At 58.3% G+C, this 23,352-nt stretch overlaps 1 protein-coding gene across 1 annotated transcript in view; it reads right to left on the bottom strand.

Moving 5' to 3' along the window:
* The window catches only part of PEPD (peptidase D), a 115,690-nt gene that overhangs the window by 13,356 nt on the left and 78,982 nt on the right, over nt 1-23,352 (bottom strand). The window contains exons 10-12 of the mRNA XM_060083429.1: nt 11,890-11,958; nt 10,354-10,431; nt 103-251 (exon numbers count right to left, since the gene is read on the bottom strand). Of these exons, the coding sequence (XP_059939412.1) occupies nt 103-251; nt 10,354-10,431; nt 11,890-11,958 (296 nt within the window). The remainder of the gene's footprint in view (nt 1-102; nt 252-10,353; nt 10,432-11,889; nt 11,959-23,352) is intronic.

The following is a 23,352-nucleotide window of genomic DNA, read 5'->3' as shown; positions in this document are numbered from 1 at the left end:
GTCGCAGAGTGCGGGACCTGCTTCTCCGAGGTAACCTGCCACCTGGCCGTCTGCATCCACACGCCAGGTGGTCCTCCCCGCAGGCCCCGCCCCTGCCCTCACCTGGCTTCATGGTGCTCATGACGGCCCGGGAGCTCCGCAGCACTGCCTCATAGATGGCCTTCTGGTCCAGGGTGAACTTGCCGTTGGCGGGAAAGGAGCACGTGATGTCCGAAGCAAAGCAGTAATACTCCCCGCCCATGTCGAACACGCTGCAGGGAGAGCGGGGCATGAGGCCAGGGGGACACTAGGGGCACCCGTCCCCTCCAACCACGCTTCCCTCCCGCCCGGCGCTCAAGCCGCTGAGCCCAAGCCTTCTTGCAGCGTGGCCAGTGCAGGCAGCAGCTTGGGGCCCTCCGACCCTGCTGTCCCCTCACGGTACACGAGCGGCCAAGGAACCACGGGGCGTCCCAGGAGACCTCCGACCCCAGAGCAGGAAGGCTGGGGGCAGTGGGGCGGCCCACACACCTCCCCTCCACAGCCTCCGCTGGCCAGGCCTCTGGATGCCCAGCTGTGGGGAGGGGGAGGGGCGGAGATGGCCCCAGACCCCCACCTGCCACCTGGCCTCCATAAGGGCATTCTGACAGACCCTCCCGGGGCCACCCAGCACCCAGCATGGGGCACAGCTGCAGCCCATGAGGCAATGCTCACGGGAGCTGGACGGGTCCTTGGGACAGACGCACCCGCCTGACAGAAGACGTGGGCTGAGCCGCAGTGCCTGCTTCTTGCAGGCCCCGGTGTCCCCGTGAAAACCCAGCCGACAGTTCTGCTCCAGCTCTGGGGTCCCCTTGGCCAGAGAAGCGTGGCCCTCTCCCCACTGGGGTGGGACAGTGTGCTCTGCCAGGGCCCGGCTGGCCAAGTCCCCGACTCGGGGGCCGTCTGGCCCCCAGCATCTCCAGGTGACAGAGTGGAGACCAGGAGGCACAGAAGGTGGGAGTAGAGAGGGGGAGGAAAGAAGAAGCTGGAGCTGGGAGCACGAGCCAGTAGAGGCAGGACGGTGCTGGGACAGGCAGGCAGGCTGCTGAGTCAGGAGGACGGGCCAGCTGAGCCTGCCCTCTGGACACCCCGTGACAGGGCCCCGGTGCAGCAGGGCTGGGAGGGAGAGGAGCGAGCCTCGCTCCCACACCCTTGCTGCCTGACCACGTGCTCACACCCTTTACTGGTCAAGGACGGGTAAGAATCCTGCCCCACGCAACCTCCACGGTGAGATAAGACTAAATAAGTGAGGGGCTGCTGGGTCCAAGCCTGGCTCCCACTGGGTCACCCACGCTGAGAGGAGTGGGGTGCCCAGACTGAGCAGCCTCCACATCCTGTCCCACCCCAGCAGGCTGCTCGACTGCAGGCACAGAGCAGGGACCCAACAGCCCCCTGGCCCCATCACGGGGTCAGGGCCAAGGCAGGATGCTGACAGTGACAGAACCGACGGAGGGACATCAGTCCAGCCTCAGGCCTGGACCCCTGCTGTGTCTTCAGGACCAGGGGACCACAGCGCCAGGTGGGGTGGAGGCGGTAAGGGCTGTCCTCTCTGTGCCTGGCTCTGCCCCTGGGGGGCACTCTGTAGGCCGCACAAATCCTGGCAAATCTGAGCCCGGAGGGCAGAGCCACGCCTTCTATGACAAGAGCTTCTCACCCAAACCCAAATTCTAATGGTAAACACGATGGCTCAACCAACATTCCAGAAGCTGCCTGTGTGCCTGTCTCTGGGGACCCCTACCCCCAGCAACTGGCCCTACAAGTGGAGCAAGGAGTTGGGCCACGCGGCCTGACAGCAGCACCGGGGACACCACAGAAACAGACTTCTAAAGGAAAAACGCGAACGCTCGGGATCCGCAGACGCCCTGCTGGAATCCAAAGTCCCCAGTCGGGCACTTTTTAATCTCCTGTCTTTTTCTGATTGCAAAACACCATAAACAGTGTCAATAGTGCAAAAAGCATCAGATAACAACTCAGGTGATTCTCAGGGGGGCGGGGGAAGAGCCCCACTGGCACGGCAGGGGAGACTTCGCGTTGGGTCAAAGTCACAGACTCTGGGGGACCCTGCCTGGGGCAGGCCAACGGAAGGGGGACTTGGGCCTCCCTTGAGGGGAGCCACCCAGGCCTGGTGTGGGAACCGAGGACCAAATGTCGAGAAGCCCTGAGCAGACATGCCTAGGCATCTGCTCTCCAGGATGCTCCAGATGCACCGGGGTGTTAGGGCTGACGGCTGTCTGCAGCCTTACTCCTGCCCGGGGCACATCCCCACTCCCCTCCCGCCCCCCTCCCAGCTGGCCAGGAGGGTGGGGCGTATCTTAGCCCTAAACTGCAGGGAAACTGAGGCTCTGAACACTGGTCCAGCAAAGTCCCAAGTCGGTGGTCAGCAGTTCAGAGCCCAGGGATGGGCTCTCCTGTCCTGGCTCTGGCCCTCAGCCTTCAGGGACTCAGTTTTCCCACTTTTAAAACGCGGACGCCACCACTGCTGCATGTTCACGTCCACCAGGGCCAGCATGCAGACAGGCCTGGGGAGCGGAACCGCATGGGCCGCGGCCTAGCTTCACCCGGAGAGCAGGGCATTCTCATTTGGGCTCCTCAGAGCCAACAAAAGAAAATCGTCTGTGGTTTGTTGATTCAGAATGCCCAGGAATGGCCTGAGCAGTCAGGATAGAGCCAGGGGCGTGGGGACATGGATTCCTGGGGGCCACCACATCAGAGGGCAACCTGTAGCAGCACCCCCGGCAGAAATTTCTATCGGACTGTGCAGATCTCAAAGAAAAACATAAATTAAATTATTTAAAAAGCCAGGAAGCCCACAAGAACAGGCCAAACGCTGGAGTCATCCAGAGCAGTGAAAACAGGACTCTTCCCCAGGACAGACAAGACTCCTGACCAAGTTCTCAAAAACAAAAATGTGGGAAGGTGGGTGCTTGGAGTTCCTCAGCCTGTCTGGCTTTATTGTTCAGGTTCTAGAAAACTTCAGCTGTATTTTTTGTTTTAAAATCATCCGCTTTCTGGAGAAGGAAGTGTACACCCAGCTGGCCAGCTCCATCCTGCCCCGCGACGCTCAGGCACGGGGCTGACGTCTATTTTTGTGCTCTCAGTTCCCTATCTTTTTTTGCTTTTTTTTTTTTTTTTTAAATCCCCCTCAGAGTTCCTACATGTATAAGTTATTCAGATTTTAAGCCATTCTGGAATCCAGGGATGAAAGCCATCGCCTTTTATAAATCATCTCCCCCAACTCCTCTGTGTCCACCCCATCCGTCCTCTGAATGCACGCTGATGATGGAGAATTCGCTCATCCTTTGGCTCAACCGAGAACGCCGGATCCGTCCTCCCCGGCTGCCTGGGGACACCCACCGGAGACCTTACCATCTCTGGTCGAGTGAACGCGTGTGATAATCTAAGCCATCTGGGGAGATATTACACATCTCCGAGCAATATGCTGGCGTCTCTGTCCTCACATGTGTTCATCTGGTTCTATTTCTGGCTCAGATGAGAGGTTCTGTCTTCCGCTGGCTCCTCCTGGGCAGCTTTAGGCCCGGGCTACCCGCCACCATTGGCCCACCCAGGCCCTCCTCAGTCCCCCTGGCTCCACCGCAGGCAGAAGGCCTACGAGACGGTTCGGCCAGTGATGTGAGGCCTGGGGAAGGTTTGGGGGAAATGCCGCAGTGTTTATACGAGGGCCGCTGTGTACGCAGGCTGCAGCTTCATTTTAAGCTCCAGGGTCGCTGCCTCGTTCCCAGCTACCTCTCACCCCAGATAAGGCACTGCGCATGCACGCGTGTGTGTATGCACTAACTCAATGACCTGTTCACCACGGTCGCAGCATTTCAGACCCCAACTTGCACCCGCCCCAGTCTGCGTTCCAGACCAGGCTGGGGGATTTCTGAGCTGCGGGAAACTCCTGCTTCCCTCCAGACCTCAGCGTGAGACAGAGAGGGAGGCGTACTGGTCACTTTCCTGTTCATGTGCCGCAGGCCAGACAAGACCCACGGGCCACCCACTGGCTCCCAGCCAGACCTCTGGTGCAATGCCGAGCCCCAGGTGTGGCCGGCGGGGCAAAGGCCACCACTCGGAGCCCTGGAGGCTCCCTCCGTACCACAGGCTGACTCACCAAGCTGCTCTCTCCCCAGAGAGACTGCCTTCTGGGCATCCCTGTTCCCCAACCCAGTCACGGGACAGCTGTTCCTGTGGGGCCCGGGCAGACAGGGAAGTCACCTAGGCAACCAGCTCCAGGAGCCCCCGAGCCAGCAATCCCCGGCACACACGGTGACAAGAGCAGGCACGTGCTGTGGGCCTCCTGTGTCCGGATGGGACTGCTGTTACCTTTCTACAGATGACGTGGGGAGAAGCAGGGCACCAGTGTGGGCTGCGTCCCCAGGAAGGACGTTACCCGGTACCGGTCCGACCTATGGGTGGGACACGGCGGGCGCCCACCCGGGGCTGGCTGCTGCCACAGCACAGCGGGGCGAGGGCTGGGCGTCAGGGCAGTGGCCTCCGCGGGGGAGGCAGTGAGTCGGTGTCACGCGCACAGCACATGCTTCGTTCCACTTTTCGGTAAGTAGTGTCCCATGGTATCTGCGAGCACCCGGGCTGTCTGGACTGGTGCTTTCACACTGTGAGTCGTGATGTCAACTGTGTGGGCTACAGGGAAGGAGCATAAACGGACAACACAGACGGACAGAAACCCCGTGGTGAGGGTGCCTGGTTATCTAGGCATGTCTGCTCCCCTGGCCCTGGGTTATAACGGTAAAGGCTGCTTCAACCTGGATGGCAGGTTGAAGGCCACGGCCACTGGTCTAGACAGATGGCTGACCAGGGCCTGTGCCCTCCTGAGAGTGTTCTCTTGCCCCCAGGACTGGGGCATGTCCTTAAGACCATCCAATCCTCAGGAGGGGGCTGGCTGGTGACAGCTGCATTGTCCTCTGAGGAGACAGCCAGGCGGGTGCGGGCGGGCTGGGGGTGTGTCTGGGCTGGGCCTGGCATCAGGAAGCCGGGCCTGGAGGTGACACTCATTCCCTAAAGCTGACCGAGGCCTCAGGCACCTCAAGCACCAGGACAACGGGGGCTTGGGGACACCTCAAGGTGGCCTCTCTGCCAGCTGGGGAGGAGCCCCAGGCATGACTCGCCCCTCCATGGGCAGCAGCACACAGATGCCGGAAAGACATCAGACCAAGTGGCCCCCAGGAGTGGGCAGGATCGTCCCATTCCTTCCTGAGATGCCAAGGGGGCTGCCGGGACCCTGGGTGAGCAGTGGGGACCCCGCAGCCCGCAGGGGCGGGAGTGGGATGTCGATGACGGAGACGCAGGCTGTTGTCCCGGGCGCCGTGTGACGGAGGGGGTGAGGCGGGGGCACGCTTCCCAAGCAGTTTAAACTAACGTCTAGTCCACATCAAACCTGTGGGACGAACAGGGAACTAACTCGAGAGAAGGGCAGGGAGAAGCCGGCCGGCAGTGGTGCCAGTGGCAGGACGAGGGTGGCCAGGAGGGGAGAGAGCTGCCCCAGCCGTGCCCCCTCGTGGGCCTGGCTCCTCCTCTGTGGCAGGAAAGGACGGGGCAGCCCGGGCAGCCCTGCAGACAGTGTCTGACACCACCTCAACGCGGGGAGCAGCAGCAAGCACCACCCACACGCCAGCGACACTTCGGGTGTCTTCCGGGGCCTCCCTGGGAGGAAATCAGTAGCCCTTATTTCTCTGGGCTTCGGTCCAGGAGTGCTGTGTCAGCCCTCCGCCAGTCAGCAGGGCAAAGCCGGGGCTTCAGGCTGACCATCATCGGGGCAAGGAGACAGAAGGGGCCCTCGTCCCGCTACAGGGAAGGAGAGGAAATGACACAGGCTGGCTGCTAAGGGACGGGCCGGGACAGGCGTCTCCCTCCCCCACTAACCGAGCTAGCCGCCCCCCCTCCCATGCCCCAGGACACAGAGACCACAGCCAGCAGAGATGAGCCCGGCAAGCGCGCCCTGAGGCAACGCTGCCCTCTTCTGGCCAGTGCTGGGAGGTCCGGCTCACCACCCACCTCTGCCCCTGGGCAACCCAGGCCGGGGCATCCTTCGACTGGGGCAGCTAGAAGGCTCTGATAAGGGCCACAGGGCACGCTACCCCAGGAACCACTCCTCCGCCACCTGATCAGATGGTGGGAGAGGGAGGAGGTGGCAGGTGAGGAGTGGTGTCCCAGCTGTTTTCCAAATCAGACCCCACTGGACGCAGACCCTGGACCCTCCCTACCTCTGCCTCCTGGGGTGTGCCTGCTGGGCCCAGAGGAGACGGGGAGTCTAGCACAAGCGTGGGTCCAACTCTGGGTGCACTACTTCCTTGGAGACTTAAACATGGACAGTGGTGCTCCCTGGTGGCCCATGGGCAGGGCACCAGCCCTCGGCGCTTCTACCCACCTTTGGAGACTCTGGTTTCCAAAGCCCAGGCTGGTTCTGGGAGGAGAGGGCAGTGCGTGAGGACTCAGAGGACCATCACCCCAGCCACTCCTGTGCTCAGAGCCAGCGGGTCAGGACTGACTTGGTGGTGAGGGGTTCTCCTGGGGCTCCCACCCAGGAAGGGCCTTCGATGACGCTCGACACCGTCCCGTGTGAGCTCGGCAAGGGCATTAATTAGAAGCGCGCCACACTTCTGTTATCCTGTTTTAGAAGGTCTGCCTGTTTGCCTTAAGATGAAAACAGCAGCTAACGGCTTCTCTAGGACAGCAACTTGGTGACGGGGCTCATGGTGAACCCCGAGGGCCACAGCAGGAAAGGGCTCTCAGAGGCAACAGCAAAGCCCCGAGAGGCCCCACAAGAGGCCTTGTGCCTCTGAACCAGCCAAGAGGGAGGAACGTGGGGACCTGAGGCCACGTCAAAGTCTAGTTCCCCACCCCGGGATCCATGCAGAGCAAGCGGGGCAGCATCCAGCCGAGGTAAATGGCGGGGGTCTGGCGTGGTGCGAGGAGTGGTCCCCCAAATCCTCTTCTCAGCTCTCGGGTGACGCATCTGATGTGGAGTAAGAACCAGCGCGTCTAACGTACGGGGCCCTGATTTCCCGGCCCAGCTCCCGGGAGGTGCCTGGTTTTAGAAGGACAGAGGAGTTGACGGTGGCCCTGGCCGGCTACGTGCTCCACCTGGCACGCGCCTCGCGGACAGTTTGGGGGCTGAAAACACAGAGCAGGCAACCACGTGACTGGAGAGCTGGGCCCGGCACATGCTCCGCTGGTGGCTCTCGCCTCCAGCCTCCGCCCTGGAAGCAGCTGCTGGAAGGCGGGCCTCAGGGGCACAGGTGCGTTGCTGGCTCTGGGAATGTCGCTGTGTTGCAGCTCCCTCCCGCCAAGAGCCACCTGTGCCGGGCTCCACACTCAACGTTTTGCCCTCATTATCCCAGTCCTCAGAGCTGGGTGCTGTCTTTCCCCCAACGATGGATGGAGAAACTGAGGCTCAGAGGGGTGGCCATTCAGCTAGGGAGGGGGAGGGCAGGGACTTGAACTGGGGACCTTCTGTGTTCATCATCACACATCTGGGACCAGAGGGAGAGGGATGGGAAGGGCTGGCTGCCCCTCGGCACCCACGCCTCACTTTCTCCAGCAGCATCTGACTGTCCTGGACCAGCTCCGGCCCCCAAACAGTCCCACTGCTAAATGTTAAACCATCTCTGGGGCATTTTCACCCGACATCAAGGAACTGAGACCCAGAGCGTATCACCCGATGGGCACCTGGAAAATAGTCATGGCTCTGGGAGACGCTCAGCTTCAGGAAAAATTCTGCACTATGCTTATATTTTGGTTTTGTACCTTATGATGAAGTGCTGTGAATTTTATGTTGGGATAACAGAGTGCTTTATTATTTACCAAACACAGTAGGCGCTTGGCAGATCAATTTCAATAAAACAATGGATTATAAATGCCGCCAGCAACCTGGCTGTAGCAGTAATCAACAAAACACGTTGTTCTAAATGCTGCATAATAAATTGACTGTAATAAACTCATAATTATTCTACTGGCTACATTTCAAAGTGAGCACTAGAAAAATAAAATCACCAGCTTGGGCTTGGCATTAACAACCATGGGATTCCCTGGATCGCTCCTGTCTCTAAAGCTGCAACCAAGAGACACAGGTGCCACACACTGCCCAGGAGGGTTGAGGCCACAGCATCTGGATGTGTGGAGGCGGCCTGCTGCATGGCACCCCTGGTCAGCCAGGCCCCACCGTGCCAAGGGCCCCCGGAGCCAGCCTCTCATGGGGGGAGGACTGTCTTAGGACACATAAAGAGAAGAGAGGAGAAGCAGTCCTTTCCTCTGGGCCGTGACTAACTCACAGAGGAGAAAGACTCAGAGCCATATGGCCCTGCTGCAGAACACCCGACAGGGACAGCTGGGGCCTGCTGGTGTGGCTGGGGTCTGCCTCTGCCTGGGGACTGGGTTCCCCCGTCCTGGCCCAGCCAGAAGGCGCCGCAGAGTCAAAAGCGTTAGGAAAGGTTCTAGAAAGCGTGAGTCCCTGAAGACACCAGGCGATCTTCCTTTGGGGCCACCAAAGGGCAGCCCCCCCCAACCACCAACTTTCCTTAGTCTCCAGCTGAGTCAAGCCGGAGGCAGCCGACCCCACCCCCCAATCCTCTGGCTCTGCACCTGGACTGTGTCTCAGTGACCTTGCCTACACGTTGTGGGGGGGAGGTGAGGGGAGGGGGAGACACACACTTCATAGGATCAAGGTGAGCAAATCTACATAAAGAGCTGTCCCTGGTGCCAGGCATAGGGGAGAACCCTGTCAAAGTGGCTGCACGCCCTTGGCCCCTATGCCAGGAAGGGCGTTAGACACTCTGGGGATGGGGGGGTTGTGGTGAGCGGCAGTGGCCTCTGTGTCCACATGGGGTGTCCCCCTCTGCGTGCTCCCATCCCTGTCCTGCTGGCCCAGGCCCCCAAGTGTCCACCCAGCACTTGTGGTCCCAACGGGTCCCTGCTGCTGCCCAGTGCAGTGCCAAGTGCTGTGTGCTATCTCCACCGACAGCAAGTAAACTGAGGCTCAGAGTGGGAATTAAGAGGCTTTGTTTCCTCCTAGAAGGCTGAGCTGGGCTCCTGCCAACAGGGGCCCGGACCAGAACATCCATCCAGCTCCTGACCCTGGGTGAGTGAACACCGCAGCCAGTGGGTGCCTGGTGCACCCTGCAGCAGGGGCACCCTGGGCTTGGGCGGGTTTCTGAAAACACTGTGCAGTGACAGCTCAGAAGCGGGCATCTCTTGGCTCATGTCCCCCGGTGGCTGTGGGCCAGGGAACCCCGGGTGCAGCCTTACCCACTCCCTGTGCGAGGCTGGTTCCTGGCCAGTGTTGCGGGCAGGACCAGAATGCCAGCTCGGGGATGGAGCCTAGCAGGGCACGTGTACGACCCGAGAGGGGGCGGGGCACTGGCGGGAAGCAGCGCAATGGAGCCTGGCTCAGGTGCCTTAGCAACAGGAGGGAAAGGCACCAAAGGACCAGGTGGGACAGTGCGCACCCCTCCTGCCCTCATCTGCGGGTCGGTGACCACAGCAAGATGTCTGCAGGCCAAGACAGGTGGTCCCGTGGGGCCGGTGGCCTCTGGACGGCTCTCGGGAGCCCTTGGCAGCCTGGACTGGCCCTGCCTGACGTCTGGGTGGTGGAGAGAACAGGCGGGCAGTGCGAGTGCCCGTGAGCGGAGGACGGGGCCGGTCCAGGTCAGTGAGGCGCCCACAGGCCCCTGCCAAGGCCAGAGAGGCTACCCAAGAGAGGGGCGCGTATGCCCAGTATGAGCCCTACACACTGGGGTCTGGGAGCAGGGTCTGCGACTCCGCCTGCTGGGCACAGTCCATCGGAGGGCTGGAGGCTGTGGGTCCTGCCCACGTCTGCTTAGTCACGGCTCCATGGGGAGCGGGGAGCACATCACACTGTGCTCAGCAAAGCCCTGCCGACAGCCTTGAGGGCCAAGCACCACCTCTGACCTCCTGAATCAATGGCCGCTCGTGCCAAGGAGTCTTGAGGCAGGAGCTGGCAGGTTCAGAGGGCGGGGGACTCCCTAGGGGTCTTCTCTGCTCCGAACTGAGATGCCAGAGAAGTAAGCGTGGTGGGTGCTGGGAGACGGCGCAGGCCCTCCTCTGAGGTGGCGCGTCACCCGCACAACACAGGGCCCCCGTTCCCCTCTCTCAGGGCCTCCCTGGTCCTGGAGAGGAGGCTACATGTAGGCCAAAGCCTTGGCAGAGAAGTCTGGACCCAGAGCAACGGGGGGACCTCACCGTGGTCAGCCTTCTCAGGGTGGGACCAAGAGGCCGTGGGCAGCCACCTTTGGGGTTGAGGCCCACCACAGCCCCGCTGTTCACGTGCAGAACCCGGGCAGCTCGGGGGCTGGCCTCACTCACCACATGTCTCCGTCCTGGATGGTCTTGTTGTTGGGGGCCCCGGCGTGTCCGTAGTGCAGCACGGCCGAGTTCTCACCACTGCAGAGTACCAGGGGGAGGTCAACAGCTCATCCTCACCCAGAAGACCCCGGGCGCTAGCACCCCAACTCCCTGCCCCAAGGGCAGTACTGTCCACCTTGCAGCAGGGGCCCAGGGCCGCTGGACCAGGTCCACAGCCTGAGGTGGGGGTGAGGGGCAAGGCAGCCCTGGCATATTGCAGTCACACAGCTCTTGGCCAACCACTGGGCTCCTGGCAGTGGCACTGGCAGCGCTCCCTTGGCTGAGGCTGTTCGGGTCGGTGGCCTTGGCGCTGGGGATGTGGGCCTGAGGTGGGAGCGAGGGCCTGCGGGCCCGGGGAAGGGACTCCAAAGAAGCCCTTATTTCCTGGTGACTAGCAGAGAGGGGAGGCCCAGTGGGAAGGGCCGGGCTGTGTCAGGGGGCTGCCATGGAGGTCTGCCAGGCCAGGGCCACAGACGGTGAGCCAGTGGCTCCTAGCCCCTCTGCTTGAGAACACTTCCCTAATGAGAGATGCCTTTAAGAAAAAAAAGACTTTTAAGTCTGTCGAAAGAAAAAAAAAACCCACTGGGTGTAATATTTATGGCCCTGTTTGGGAGTCTTAGGAATCATAAAAGTAGAAATAATGATTTTTCTCTCTATCTACCAGAGAAGAACACGTCCAAGGACTGAGATGTTCACATGTATTATTCATGTGCCGAGGACGTGCACGTCAGCAGAGCTGCTGGCTCCATCCTGGCTGGACAGAGGCCAGACCCTCTGACCCAAGGGGACAGCACAAGGAGACTAGATGCGGTGAGCCTGGGGGACAGGGGGGCCGCCCACACCCAGGACGTGCCCCTCAAAGCCACACAGCAGTGCACACTCACGGCCATGAGCTGCCCCTATACTCGTGGTCATTTCTACCCTGTGCCTCTAAAGCACACCCGGCCAAGTGCGGGTGACACACAGGACGGACACAAAGCCCCCGCCCCCAGCCACAACGTGCCACACACAAACATGCCTACAGTGGCACCCTGCATGACAGAGCCCCAGACCCACCCACGGCTGTGCTGTTCCCCACACGGCCACACACACGCAAAACCACAGCCTCCGGCACTGATACAGCTCCTTCTGCACCGCCTGCACACAGAAGCTGGCATAGCCTGAGGTCACGGCCCGGTCCCCCCATGCTGGGAGCGTGCCTGTGTGGAGGGGGCGAGGAAGGCCAGCCCCAGGAGGAGCAGCCAGCCGGAGACGGGGAGGGAGGGCACGGCAGTGGGCAGGCCGGCTCCCCTCCTCAGCCGGCACTGCCCAGGATGGGCAGAAGCAACCTCTGCTCCCAGAGCCTTAGGAGGGGAGAGCGACTTCTAAGGCTTAGGTGGGCACTGCCTCGGGCATGGGAGCAACAGGTGCGTTTAAGCTGGGAGGACGGTGGGGTCCCCTCACTTTCCCTAACCGCCTCCCGTGATCATTCCCACGCGACCCAGGAGGCGCGCTTACCTGCCGCAGATGCAGGTGTAGGAACTGTGGCGCATGCCACCCCGGGAGAAGCAGTAGTGCTCGAAGAGGCTGCGGGGGAAGGAAGACACGTCAGAGTAGAGTCACTGGAGCACACACGCCCCCCGCCCCCGTGCAAATCTTCAGCCCAGGCCCTGCTCAGCTGCGCCTGCAGGAAGGCCTGAACTCCCCAGCGTGGATCCGTGGCTGGTAGCCTGTAGTCCACAGGCCGCCGAAGCACAGAGGTCAGCGCGGAGAGGGGACAAGGCTGGAAGAGCTCGCCACTTCCAGTGCCACGGCGCTGCCCAGCCTTCGAGGCCCATCAGGAAGACAGCCCTGGTCCCGCAGGGAGATGGGCTAGGGCAGGGGCCACCTGCCTCTGCAGGGCTGGAGGGGGCGTCTCCCTGTGACTCCCTTCTCCAGTGGCCACATCCTCCCACACGAGGAGGGGCTGGATGCACAGCCAGGGAAGGACGAGAGCTCTCCCAGCCCCAGTGCGGGACTCACCCAGGCCCTGAGCCTGAGCCCAGGGAGGGGCGCAGGGAAAGGAGAGCGGGGGCCACTGGGCTCTGGCCTAGAGGACGGGGTTGAGGGGCAGGTCCATGTGCAGATGGAGCAAGGCAGGGCAGGCTCCAGGGAGGGGGAGAAAGGCAGGGTCTGGGGGCAGGCCCAGCTTTTCCCTACTTGTGCCAAGTAGCAAACCGGTTGGCCCCCTGGACGAGCTCCCATCTGGAGCAGGGGAGGCCAGGAGAAGGTCTAAAGGGAAAGACGAGACCTCAGAGCAGGTCGCTGGTAGCCCACCCTTAGGCTGAGCCCAGAGCCAGAGCCAGGGGAGGCCTCCAGGAGCTCGGAGGTCAGCAGAGCCTGGCAAGCCCCGGGGTGTGACGGAGGTCAGCGGATGAGCCACTGCCACATCAACACCATACGAGCAGTGCTGAGCCCTCAGGAGCCCACACTGCCAACAGCTCTGGAGATGCCAGGACCCTGCCCCTGCCCCCACCATACACTGCAGGACCTCGGGGGGTGGGAGATCGTCTGGGCGTGGGACTCCGCACTCCAAGGCCCCAGCCTCTGCAGAACCCAGTCGGGGCGGAGGGGCAACGGTGGGGGGCTGCCCTCACCCCCTCCCTGAGGCCTGGGCAAGAGCTCAGGCCCAGCCTTCTGGATGGCCTTGGTTGAGAAGCAGGTCCAGGTGGACCCCACTCTACCCACTGACTGCCAGGGCAGGGAAGATCGACCACAGGGCTGTGCTCAGAACACCAAGGCTGCCCGTGGGCACACTAAGTGACAATCCTGCCCTGCATGTTCTAGGCCTGTTTTAGAGCACGTCTGAACAGAGGAGTCTAATCCTCCAGGCACTGTAAACACAAATTATGCATAACTGTTATGATTCGGTATTAAGGAACTGTTACGCAGGAACGGCTCTGCTGTATTCAGTCAGCTTGCAGACCTGCTTTACAAATCCCACAGAGTAATTGGGCATCTGCAAGTGAAATAGTTCCTCAGCCCAAAGAATTTGAGGAACTGCCCAGGGAGGTGAGGAAAGCCACGCACGGCATCAGCTGCCCCCGTATTCATGGCGGGAGCGCTCAGGCGGCTGCCCCCGACTCCAGCCTCGGTCTCTCCGAGGCCACAGGACGGCCGGGCCAAGTCAGGGCCCTGAGGCGGCTCCACACCGCCCACCCAGACAATGGGGCCTCAGACACTGTGACTCCACACAGCAGCCCACGGTGAGTGGGGGATGCCGACAGGCCATGGAGCCACAGGGCTCCCTGAGCCTTGGGGGACGATGCCCTACCCAGACAGAAGCAGGGCTCTGGGGGCAGCAGCCACTCTCCAGGTGATAGGGACAGCAGGGGACAGGCAGAGGGGTGGTGAATGTGCAAATCAGGAGGTTCAGCCTGGGGAAACGGGGTGGCATCGGTTCCCCCACCTGCAGCCAGTCTCAGAAGCAGGTGTTTCCCTAACCCGTAATCTACTCAGTAGAAACAGCCTTCATCGCATGCCTTGGCTTCTAAGTAAAAAGCCTTTGAAAGGCATGGCTCACAGAAGCACCAGACTAAGGAACGGCCGACCCAGTTTTCATCAGCAAACTGCAGCCCGGATTGCCTCTGTCAGCCACACGATCCCACACCCACAAGGAAGAGCTGGAAAGAGGAGGGGAAACGCCACATGCTGGAAATTCATGCTCCCTTAAAAGGGTTTAATTAAGTCCTTCAAGCTGGACTTGAGCATCTGATTTTGTTTCAAATGAACCTGTCTGACATGATACAAGAACAAACAGATGCTCTAGTGGCGTAACACGTGGACTCGACAGGTTGCGTTTTTTGCTCACACACCTCAAGGGCCCCTCTCCCTGGGACCTCAGCCTTGGGCCATGGACATGCAAAGGCGCCCAAGTTCTGGGGCAAGTGTAGTGGCCCAGGACCCTGAGTCCGACATATTTCTGATTCTCAAGGCATGGGGAGTAAGGATGCTCCAAACTGGGGCCACAGGCTCGACGTGAGGCTCCCGTACAGCCCGGTCAGAGCTCGGCAAGAACAGGCCTGGAGGACAGACCGTAGAAGCAGAGGCACCCCATTCCCACTGGATGGCTCACAGACCAGGCAGCAACGGGAGGATACTTCATAAAGACCCACTAGACCTTTACAGAGAATATGGCAAACTGTGAACTAGGTGAGGGTCCAGCTGACGCATAACCTGAGGGGCTGACCACTGATGACACACGTCTATGGCCGAATTCGGCTGTGAGCTACCAATCAGCCCCTTGGGAGCCACAATAAGATGAAGGTAGAGTATGCAGCCAAAAGACTTCCTACCCCCAACACTCAGAGGTGCTGATTAAAAATCATAAGCAGGGCCTCCCTGGTGGCGCAGTGGTTGAGAGTCCGCCTGCCGATGCAGGGGACACGGGTTCGTGCCCCGATCCCGGAGGATCCCACATGCCGCAGAGCGGCTGGGCCCGCGAGCCATGGCCGCGGGGCCTGTGTGTCCGGAGCCTGTGCTCCGCAACGGGAGAGGCCACAGCAGTGAGAGGCCCGCGTACAGCAAAAAAAAAAAAAAAAAAAAATCATAAGCAGAGCCACATCCACAGGACAAAAGGAAAGTGAGGCCAGCAGAGAAGAGGAAGCTGCTGGTCTTGCTAACCTGGAGGCCTTGGCATTCGTTGCCATGTGGGGACAGTGAGAAGGCCCCGGACAAACCAGAGGTAGGGGGCCAGAACTGAGAGCCCTCCCCAACATAAAGCTGGGGGCTGGGCAGGGATGCACAGCCTTGGAGAAAATGCACCAGCACCACAGGAGGCCATCAGGAAGCTTCCCGGGCTCTGGGAAAAAAATAATGAACGTTCCCTCAGAATTCGCAGCATAGGTCTGTCCTCCACGGGGTTCAGGTTCAAGTGTGAACGACCTGTATGGTTTGGAAACCCTGAAGCCAGGAAACTAACAAAAAATTTGGTCCCTGACTTTTGATACCTGGAGCCAAATTGACAAAGCCAAACTGAGCGGCCACACTCTCAACCCAGGCAGGAGAGCCACGATCTGCCACAATCTCTGCATGTGCACACACACATATGGACACACATGCATATATGCCTACACACACATGCACATACGTCTACACACACATGCAGGTACATATACACATATATATACACACACCCCACACACTGAAGATGAACTCACAGTCTGAAAATAGTCCACAAGAGCTGTCAGACACAGCAAACAGCAGGTTAGACCCTCCCAGGACTTCCGATAAAAGAACCATCAGGGGCTTCCCTGGTGGCGCAGTGGTTGGGAATCCGCCTGCCGATGCAGGGGACACGGGTTCGTGCCCCGGTCCGGGAGGATCCCACATGCCACGGAGCGGCTGGGCCCATGAGCCATGGCCGCTGGGCCTGCACGTCTGGAGCCTGTGCTCCGCAACGGGAGAGGCCACAGCAGTGAGAGGCCCGCGTACCACAAAAAAAAAAAAAAAAAAAAAGAACCATCAGATAGAGACCATAAACACACATTAGATAATTAACACCTAGAAGTACAGTATGAAAACACAGCAGGCAGATTTTACAAAGAGTCAGAACAGCACTGCTAGAAATGACTGGTCTATCCATAAGAGGGCAGCAGACAGAAAGACAGGAAGTGTCGGCAGCCCCAGAGACCAGCGCCGCCTGCCCTTTCAGACAATCGGCCTCTCACGTGCAGCGCGAGGGTCAGGTGGGCCTCACCACCCCAGCTTCCTCCTGCTCACCTGGACGGAGGGCACTCCGACCAGGCACATGGCCCACAGCCTCCCGGAGCAGCAGGAGGGGCTTCCTGGCGAGCAGAGGGAAGGGCGGGGTCTGCCCAAAGTCCCGCCACCCGCCTTGTGGTGGTCCCTGAAGCTCCCCGACATGGCCATCCCTCTAACGCTCTTGCCTATAAATTTTTCCCAAGCAAGACACAGGTAGAAAATGCTTTGTATCCAGGCAAAAATGAGAACCTTTAAGTAACCTGGGAGAGTCTGTGCTGTGAATAACGACGTCAATGGGGCTCCTGTAGTGACAGTGTGGCAGGCCCATCCGTCAGTGCCTGGAGAGGGGTTAACAGGGCAGGGACAGCAGATTCCAAGGCCCAGATCTCCGGGGACAGTACTGCTAGGACTCCCCAGGTGCCTGCAAGTCCAGCCCATGGAGCCTTCCTGGCCGCACGGTTTGGCTTCTGCCCTCTGAGGTGTATCATCTGATGAGGAGACATCCACAGCCCCGCAAAAAATGCATTATAGCTGCTCAAGGTTATGGCAGAAGGGCTGCCCCAGGCAGCAAGGGTCGCCAAACCCTCAGTGCGAGCATGAGCGCCAGCAGACGGGGCCAGCCAGGGAGCTCAGCAGGGGCTGTGGGTGGCACCAGCCACCTCGTTCCCTCCCAGGTTGGGCCTCGATGCATGTCAGGTTCCCAGGAGGCCGAGCCAGGAAAAGGAGCGTGCAAGAGAAGATGGGCAGGGTGGTGGAGGCCACCTGGACGAGCAGAGGGTCTCGGAGGGCAGGAGGTTAGGACACAGGGTCACGAAGGTGGGCAGGGCCAGAGCGTGAGGGCCTTCTTGCGGGAGGGGGGTTCCGGGACTCGGTGGTAGACCGGGGGGCTGCCCTGTCCCCCTCCTTCCCCAGGCCCCCCGGTGAAGAAGGATGCAGAGCGCTCCAGCGAGCCACCACGGAGAGGCTCTGAACATGCTTTAAAAGAGCAAGTAGCCTTCACACGGAACGACATCAAGAAGGGACGGATTTCAAGCCTTGGATAAACCCAGAAATGCATTATTAATAAAACCAGTGCTCACAGAACAGCTTCGTGGCGCAGCCTGCACCGATGCAGCACCACCAGGGACAAAGGACCACCTGCAACCCTGGCCGGATGGGGGATGCTGCCGCCTTCTCACCCAGGACCTCCCACAGGCGTGGCCAGCGAGAAAGACCCAACAGCTACCTGCAGCGTTTGGCGTTTAGGACAATCCTTCAGGGGAGGAGAGGGTTTCCTACTTTGCTGATGAGGAAACTGCAGGTCAGTGTGGTGACGTGCTGTGGTCAGGAAAGCCCTCAAAAGAGTCCCTTTGAGCCTGGGGTCCATGTAGGGTTTCTGACCCCGATGGCTTTGGACCTCACATCTGTCAGCGGTGGGGGCACTTGGCAGGGCAAGGCTCTCTGTTCCCCAAACACCACTGGCGGATGATGCTGTGCTATGCCTTCCAGGGCCCTGGACTCTAGTCTGTGCATGGGGCCCAGACTGAGCGGGAAAGGGCCTGCCAGGACAAATGGCCCACCGATTCCAGGGATGGTGCACCAGGCCAGCCTGTGGAAAGCAGGAGCTGGTGCTCCAGGAGAGGTAGCCGGGGTGCAGAGATCCTGGAAGGGGAAAGCTCGCCTGCCACAGGCAAGGGCAGCGTAAAGACGGCAGTGGTCAGGGCATGAGGAGAGGCAGTGCCAGTGAGAAGCCACTCTCTCTCTCCACCAGAGCGGCCTTATCAAGGTATGAGATAATTAGCATTTTAATTGGATACTTGGGAATTCTGAATTGCCTATCTTGTATGAGACATAACTGAGGACATAACATGACATTCAATTAACAAATATTCCCCTTTATTCTTGACGTGCTCCATTAGGTGGAGTTCCTGAGTTCCTCGGTATCAATTGTGGGATAAAGCACTACATCCTTTCAGCTGGCAAAGCCCTGGCCACATCAGACTGCTAATAAACTTCAGCCGTGTGTGTGTGTGTGTGTGTGTGTGTGTGTGTGTGTGCGCGTGTGTGTGTGTAAGAGATTTTAGAAATTTTCTACACAAAGGGAAAAAAAATTAAAACCATCCATAATCTTATCTCCCAGAAACAATCTCTATCAAATATTTTGTTGAACATCCTTCCAGACAATATTTTTAGTGCATAAACACAGATTTTTAAAATAATAATTAACTAAACTTTTAAAAAGTCACCTCTTGACTGAAGTCTGACATACATACAGAAAAGGACCAGAATCATAAGGGCTTGGCACAATGGCCTGTCACAAAGTGAGCATCTCTGTGCCCAGAGGCCCCTGCCTGTCAGTCCTCCTGCCCACGGGGAGCCTGACTTCCAAGACCACAGGTTAGATTTGCCTGTTTTTGAACTTGATGTAAATGGAATAAAAAACCAAGACCTCTTTGAGTTTGGCGTCTTCCACGGCTCCACATCACGCCGGTGAACCACCCCCCATGGTGGGTCACTGTCATTTGTTCCTTCCGCTGGCAGTGTTCCGCCGGGTGAGTGTGTCCCAGTCTTCTGTTGGTGAGCGTGCCTGCTGTTTCCAGATTGTAGCCGTCATGAATAGTGCTGCCGAGGACCTTGTGCAGTCTTCAAGGGCACATACACACACATCCCCCACCGAGCACGTAGCCAGGATGTGTCGCTGGATTCTGTGTAGGTTCAGCTTTAGCAGATAAAGCCCATCTTTCCAGGTAACTGGATCTATGTATTCACTGGCCTCTTCCACTTCATACCTGTGCATGGGGCCCAACTGAGCTGAAGGGGGTCTGCAAGGACCAATGGCCCCACCCAGCCCGGGATGAGGGCCGGAATGTGCCAGGGAAGCTTCCTTCTAAAGAACGTTGTTCCCTGTCAACAGATACGTGTTTCCACTATGCCCAGAATCTGACACTTCTCCCCACCGCCTGCCCCTGGTGCAGGCCACCCTCTTCTCTTAAAGATGGTGACAGTGCCTGGTCGATGGTGACAGTGGTGGAGCTGGCTCCCCTGCCTCAGCCCTCATCCCCTACAGAGTGTGCTCCTTTAAAAATGTACGTAGGCCCCCAGGACTCCTGTGCTCAAACCCTGCCTTCCCATGAGCAGACTGCCTCCCTCTCGTTCCCCCATCTTCTCTCACTTCCCAGTCTGCCTCCTTGCTACTCATGGGACCACCAGCCAAGCTCCCACCTCAGGGCCACCAGATGAGCCCTGTTCTCTCTGCCTGGAACGTCTGTCCCACAGGTCCACAGCTTGTTCTCTCTCCTTCGGGCTTCTCCTTCATGTTTCCTACTCAAGGACAACTGTCCTGAGCCCCCTGGGTAAAGAATACCCCCCATCCATCCATCCATCCTCTCTCACCTCCCATTAGGCTAGGTTTTGTCTATTCTGTTCACCGCAGAATCCCCAGAGCCTGGAATAGTGCCTGGCACACAGGAAGCTTTCAGTACATCTGTTGAGTGACGGAATAAGTGAATGGTTGCATGAGCAGGACCGCAGCCTATAATTTACCTAACCGATTTCACGCTGTTAGATATCTAGGTTGCTTCCACCTCCGTGTTACGATGGACACCCGTGGCCATATGCCTTTTCACTATCTTTGGGCTAAATTCCTAGAAGGAGAATTCCTGAGCATCTGCAGTTTTGAGTCTCAGGGCACGTTCTGCCAAAAGGACCCCAGAAAGCTCATGAGGATTTTCAGGGTCCTGAGACCTGTACCATGGGGCCTGTTTGCCACTGGACTGTGAATCTGGTAGGCAAAACAAAAAGGATTTCGTTGTCTCATTAACTGGCAAGTTTGGACATGTGTATGTGTTTATTTCCTCATATTTCTTCCTTTCTGAATGGCCTGCTTCTATTTTAGAAAACGGAATGTTCATCTTTTTCTTACAGATCTTTAAGGGATTTATCTATGAAGGATACTAGCTAGTGGTTTTGACCATCACCTACGTGGCAAGCGGCTGGCCTGTTCTGCCCCTCTCCAGCTCCTTCTTTGTCTGGAAAAAAGAATGGGATGCCTGGGGCAGGAGCTGCAGACACAGGCAGGGCAGTACCGGTGCCCAGGATGGTGACTACACACAGGAGAATGAAACCTGGATCTCACAGCACATGGCTCAAGTGGGAAATCCTAGATCTGTAGATCCAGACCTCTTTGGGGCTGGCACTCTCCAGCAAGTGAGAGGCCCCAGCTTTGGAAGGGCCTGGAAGAAGCATGTAAACACAGGCACAATTTGCCAACTGTTCTCTGCCTTCCTCAGAGACCAGCATCTGCTCTCATCTGACTCAATCGAACTAGTCCTTGCCGATGTCAACAAGAACACCTTTCTGGGCCCCAAACCCAAAACTCCCCCTTTAAAAATGCACCAGGTCGCCCTAGGAATCAGCCAGGGAGGATCAAACTGCAGGACCAGGAAGCAGTGGAGGGAGATAATCCTCGTTCACCACGATCTAGAGCCTACTTTCCCTCCAAGGGATGCCAGCACCCCCCGCTCCCCTCCCCGGGAAGGTGCAGGGCCGGGAAGCCCATACACAGGGAGTCTTCCTGGGGAGTGGAGGGAAGGGATTTTCTTTGAGCTAGTGTTTCCCAAAGCATGACATGCGTCCATGAGACGACATTACGGGATGGGGTACACTGATAAACATGTGTGAGTCACCTTCCTGCAAATTATACTGGGTTTCACTCATGACAGGAACACAAAGCTTTCTTTGAAAAGATATCTCAAGAAAAAAGTAAATAAACTATCAGGCACATAATACAAGGATTTGGCAGAAGTTCTCTGAAGAAAAGCCTGTTTTTAGCTCTGGGTGGGAGGACAGTCCAGAAGCTCCCCGTCCCCAAACGTCCTCCAAATCTGCCGGTCTTTGGAAAACAGCTGCTGTGAGGACTCCAAGAGAACCTAGACTCTTTCCAGTGCCCCCACCTGCTCCTGTCCCCAGCTCAGCAGCCTTGGACACCAGGCTAGTGTGGACCCTGGGAACAAAGGCCAAATGGGCCCTCTGTCCTTAGCACTGGGGATGCCGAGGGGTCTCAGGGAACAAAGCCACCTCCAGCAAACGTAGTTGCCGAGGGCCTCGGACAAGCAGATGCCAAGCTCTTAACCACGATGCTCTGTTCCCCTACCAAGTGCAGGCGAGTGAGGAATTCCCTTCAGCCCAGAATCCTGGCTGGAGTCTCGCTTGGCAATGTTTCTACCTTCCTTTATTTAATAGCTCCTCAAAAGGCTGGGGCGTTGACAGGGCCTGGTCAGGGCAATGACTGTCTGTCTGGGGCCCACTCGGGACCACGGTTGTATAGCACCTTGGGTGACGGGCAGCTGCCCGACTCCACCCTGGGGTATCCTTGGGGGTACCACCTGCTACAACTCTCCCCACTCCATGAGTTCCCCTCCCATCCCCAGTGGAAGAAACAAAACCTGGAATCTTCCACCAAACAGGTGCTTCCTAAATGCTAATCCTGCAGGAGACAAGGGCCCCGGATTCCACCCAGTGCAGGTAGGACAGGATGACTAACCCTTATTCCTGAATTTCTCTGGGCTTTGCTTTCTGAATCCCTCTAGGGTGTTGTGTCTTGTTTCTACAGAGCCCAGTGCTACTTTATTTCCAAACATCGAATTCCTTTCTCAGCCTTATAATCTTAAAATATTTCACAAAAGTGTCATATCAGATAGCACTTTCTTTGGAAAGTTCTATCACTGCCTTTCTAACGTGGCAGTCCCAAGCACTGGTTCTCTCTCCCCGGGCCGGCTCCGGCTCTGGGCAGTCTCCCGTGGCCCTCACCTTCCGAGGGGCTGAGCCGCAGCTGGGCCCTGGCTTATTCTGGTTCTTCTTCTGGTCTCGTGTCCACATCCTCCCTCCCAGCTGCCCTCGGCTCAAGGCTCTGAGGGGAGACAAGGAGCAGCAGGTGGGGCCCAAGCCAGGCCCACCTGCACACAAACCCCTCTAGTGTTAAACACAGGGCACCGAAGACAGGGAAATGCTCATCCGGGCGGTAAGTGTGCAGCAGCAGGCTTGGGTCACCCCTAGGCTGGAGGGACCCAGGGAGCTGCGTCCCTGCAGCCCAGGATTGCAGGCCACCTGCAGGAAGCGAGAACCATGGGTGCTCCACCAGGCAACCGCTACCCCAGGTTCCTGCGACATGATGTGTCGTCTTCGAGAAGGCTCTCCCAAGCCCCCAGGAGCCACAAAGCCCAGGTCGAAGTCAAAACAGCAGTGGATGGAGGCCCAGACACTGTCCGACAGGGCCCGGGGACCCTTGGTGGAAACGGCCCTTCCCACCCTGCTTGTGGCTGTGCTTTTTGGCAGCATATCGGCTGTTTGGTGTGAGCTGCCGAAGACCCCTCTTCTAATGAGCTTTCCCATCCTCACTCACGACTCCAACGTTATTTTAGTCACAATTGGCTGAAGAAACAACAGAGGACTCTACTTATCACTGTGAAAGTCGTCATCCACTAAAGACGATAAATGGGGGGTGCACTCATGCTGCCCCTGGAGAAAGATCAGCCCCGAAAAGAGGAGGTGCTGCCGGTGTGGACACCCTGCAAGCACAGGGCGGGGGGCGTAGAGCGAGGCTTGGCCTGGCCAGGGGCATCTCCAGCGCAGTGGGGGCCGCGTCGGTGCTCCCGCGGGAACTCATCAGTGGGGCCTCAGCCAAGGCCCAGCGAAGACACGGTCGGAGGATGATGCCACCTTCCATCGCCACAGCGCTCCCCACTGTCCCCAAGCTGCTGCAGGATGTCCACTCTGGCTCCAAGGGGACGGGAGAGGTGATTTAAGAATTCACGCCCATGCTCTGAACCTTTCTCCAACTGACACCCCAGAGTTGCAGGGCAGGCTCCTAAAAGTACAACTCTAACCCCCATGAATTAAATATTTTGGTAACTTAAACCTACGTATCAACAGCTAATTAACAAGGGCTAAGTCCTCTGGTGACAGGGTGATTAAACTGTTTTTGAAATAATCCATTTTTAATTAAAATGCTACCCTCTTTTGGTTTCTGGATAGATTCAGAACAAAGCCTTAACAGATGTCTTGTTTTAAAATGCACATTATATAAAGCCAATAATTAGAAGAATTCATGCTTTTAATTATATTTTAATAATTCTTTGCCTGTTGATGCGAAGTTAAGTGATCTTTCTTCATGGTACTAATGCTGCTAACCAAAGCCAGCAGACAAGTAGCAGGAATTCTTCTGGGTGTGAAATCCCATTTCAGGGAGCAAAGGTACTTGCA

The sequence above is a fragment of the Mesoplodon densirostris genome, chromosome 19 (assembly GCF_025265405.1).
Source record: "Mesoplodon densirostris isolate mMesDen1 chromosome 19, mMesDen1 primary haplotype, whole genome shotgun sequence".
NCBI classification, from domain to species: Eukaryota; Metazoa; Chordata; class Mammalia; order Artiodactyla; family Ziphiidae; genus Mesoplodon; species Mesoplodon densirostris.
This window is presented reverse-complemented; position numbering and strand designations above follow the sequence as displayed.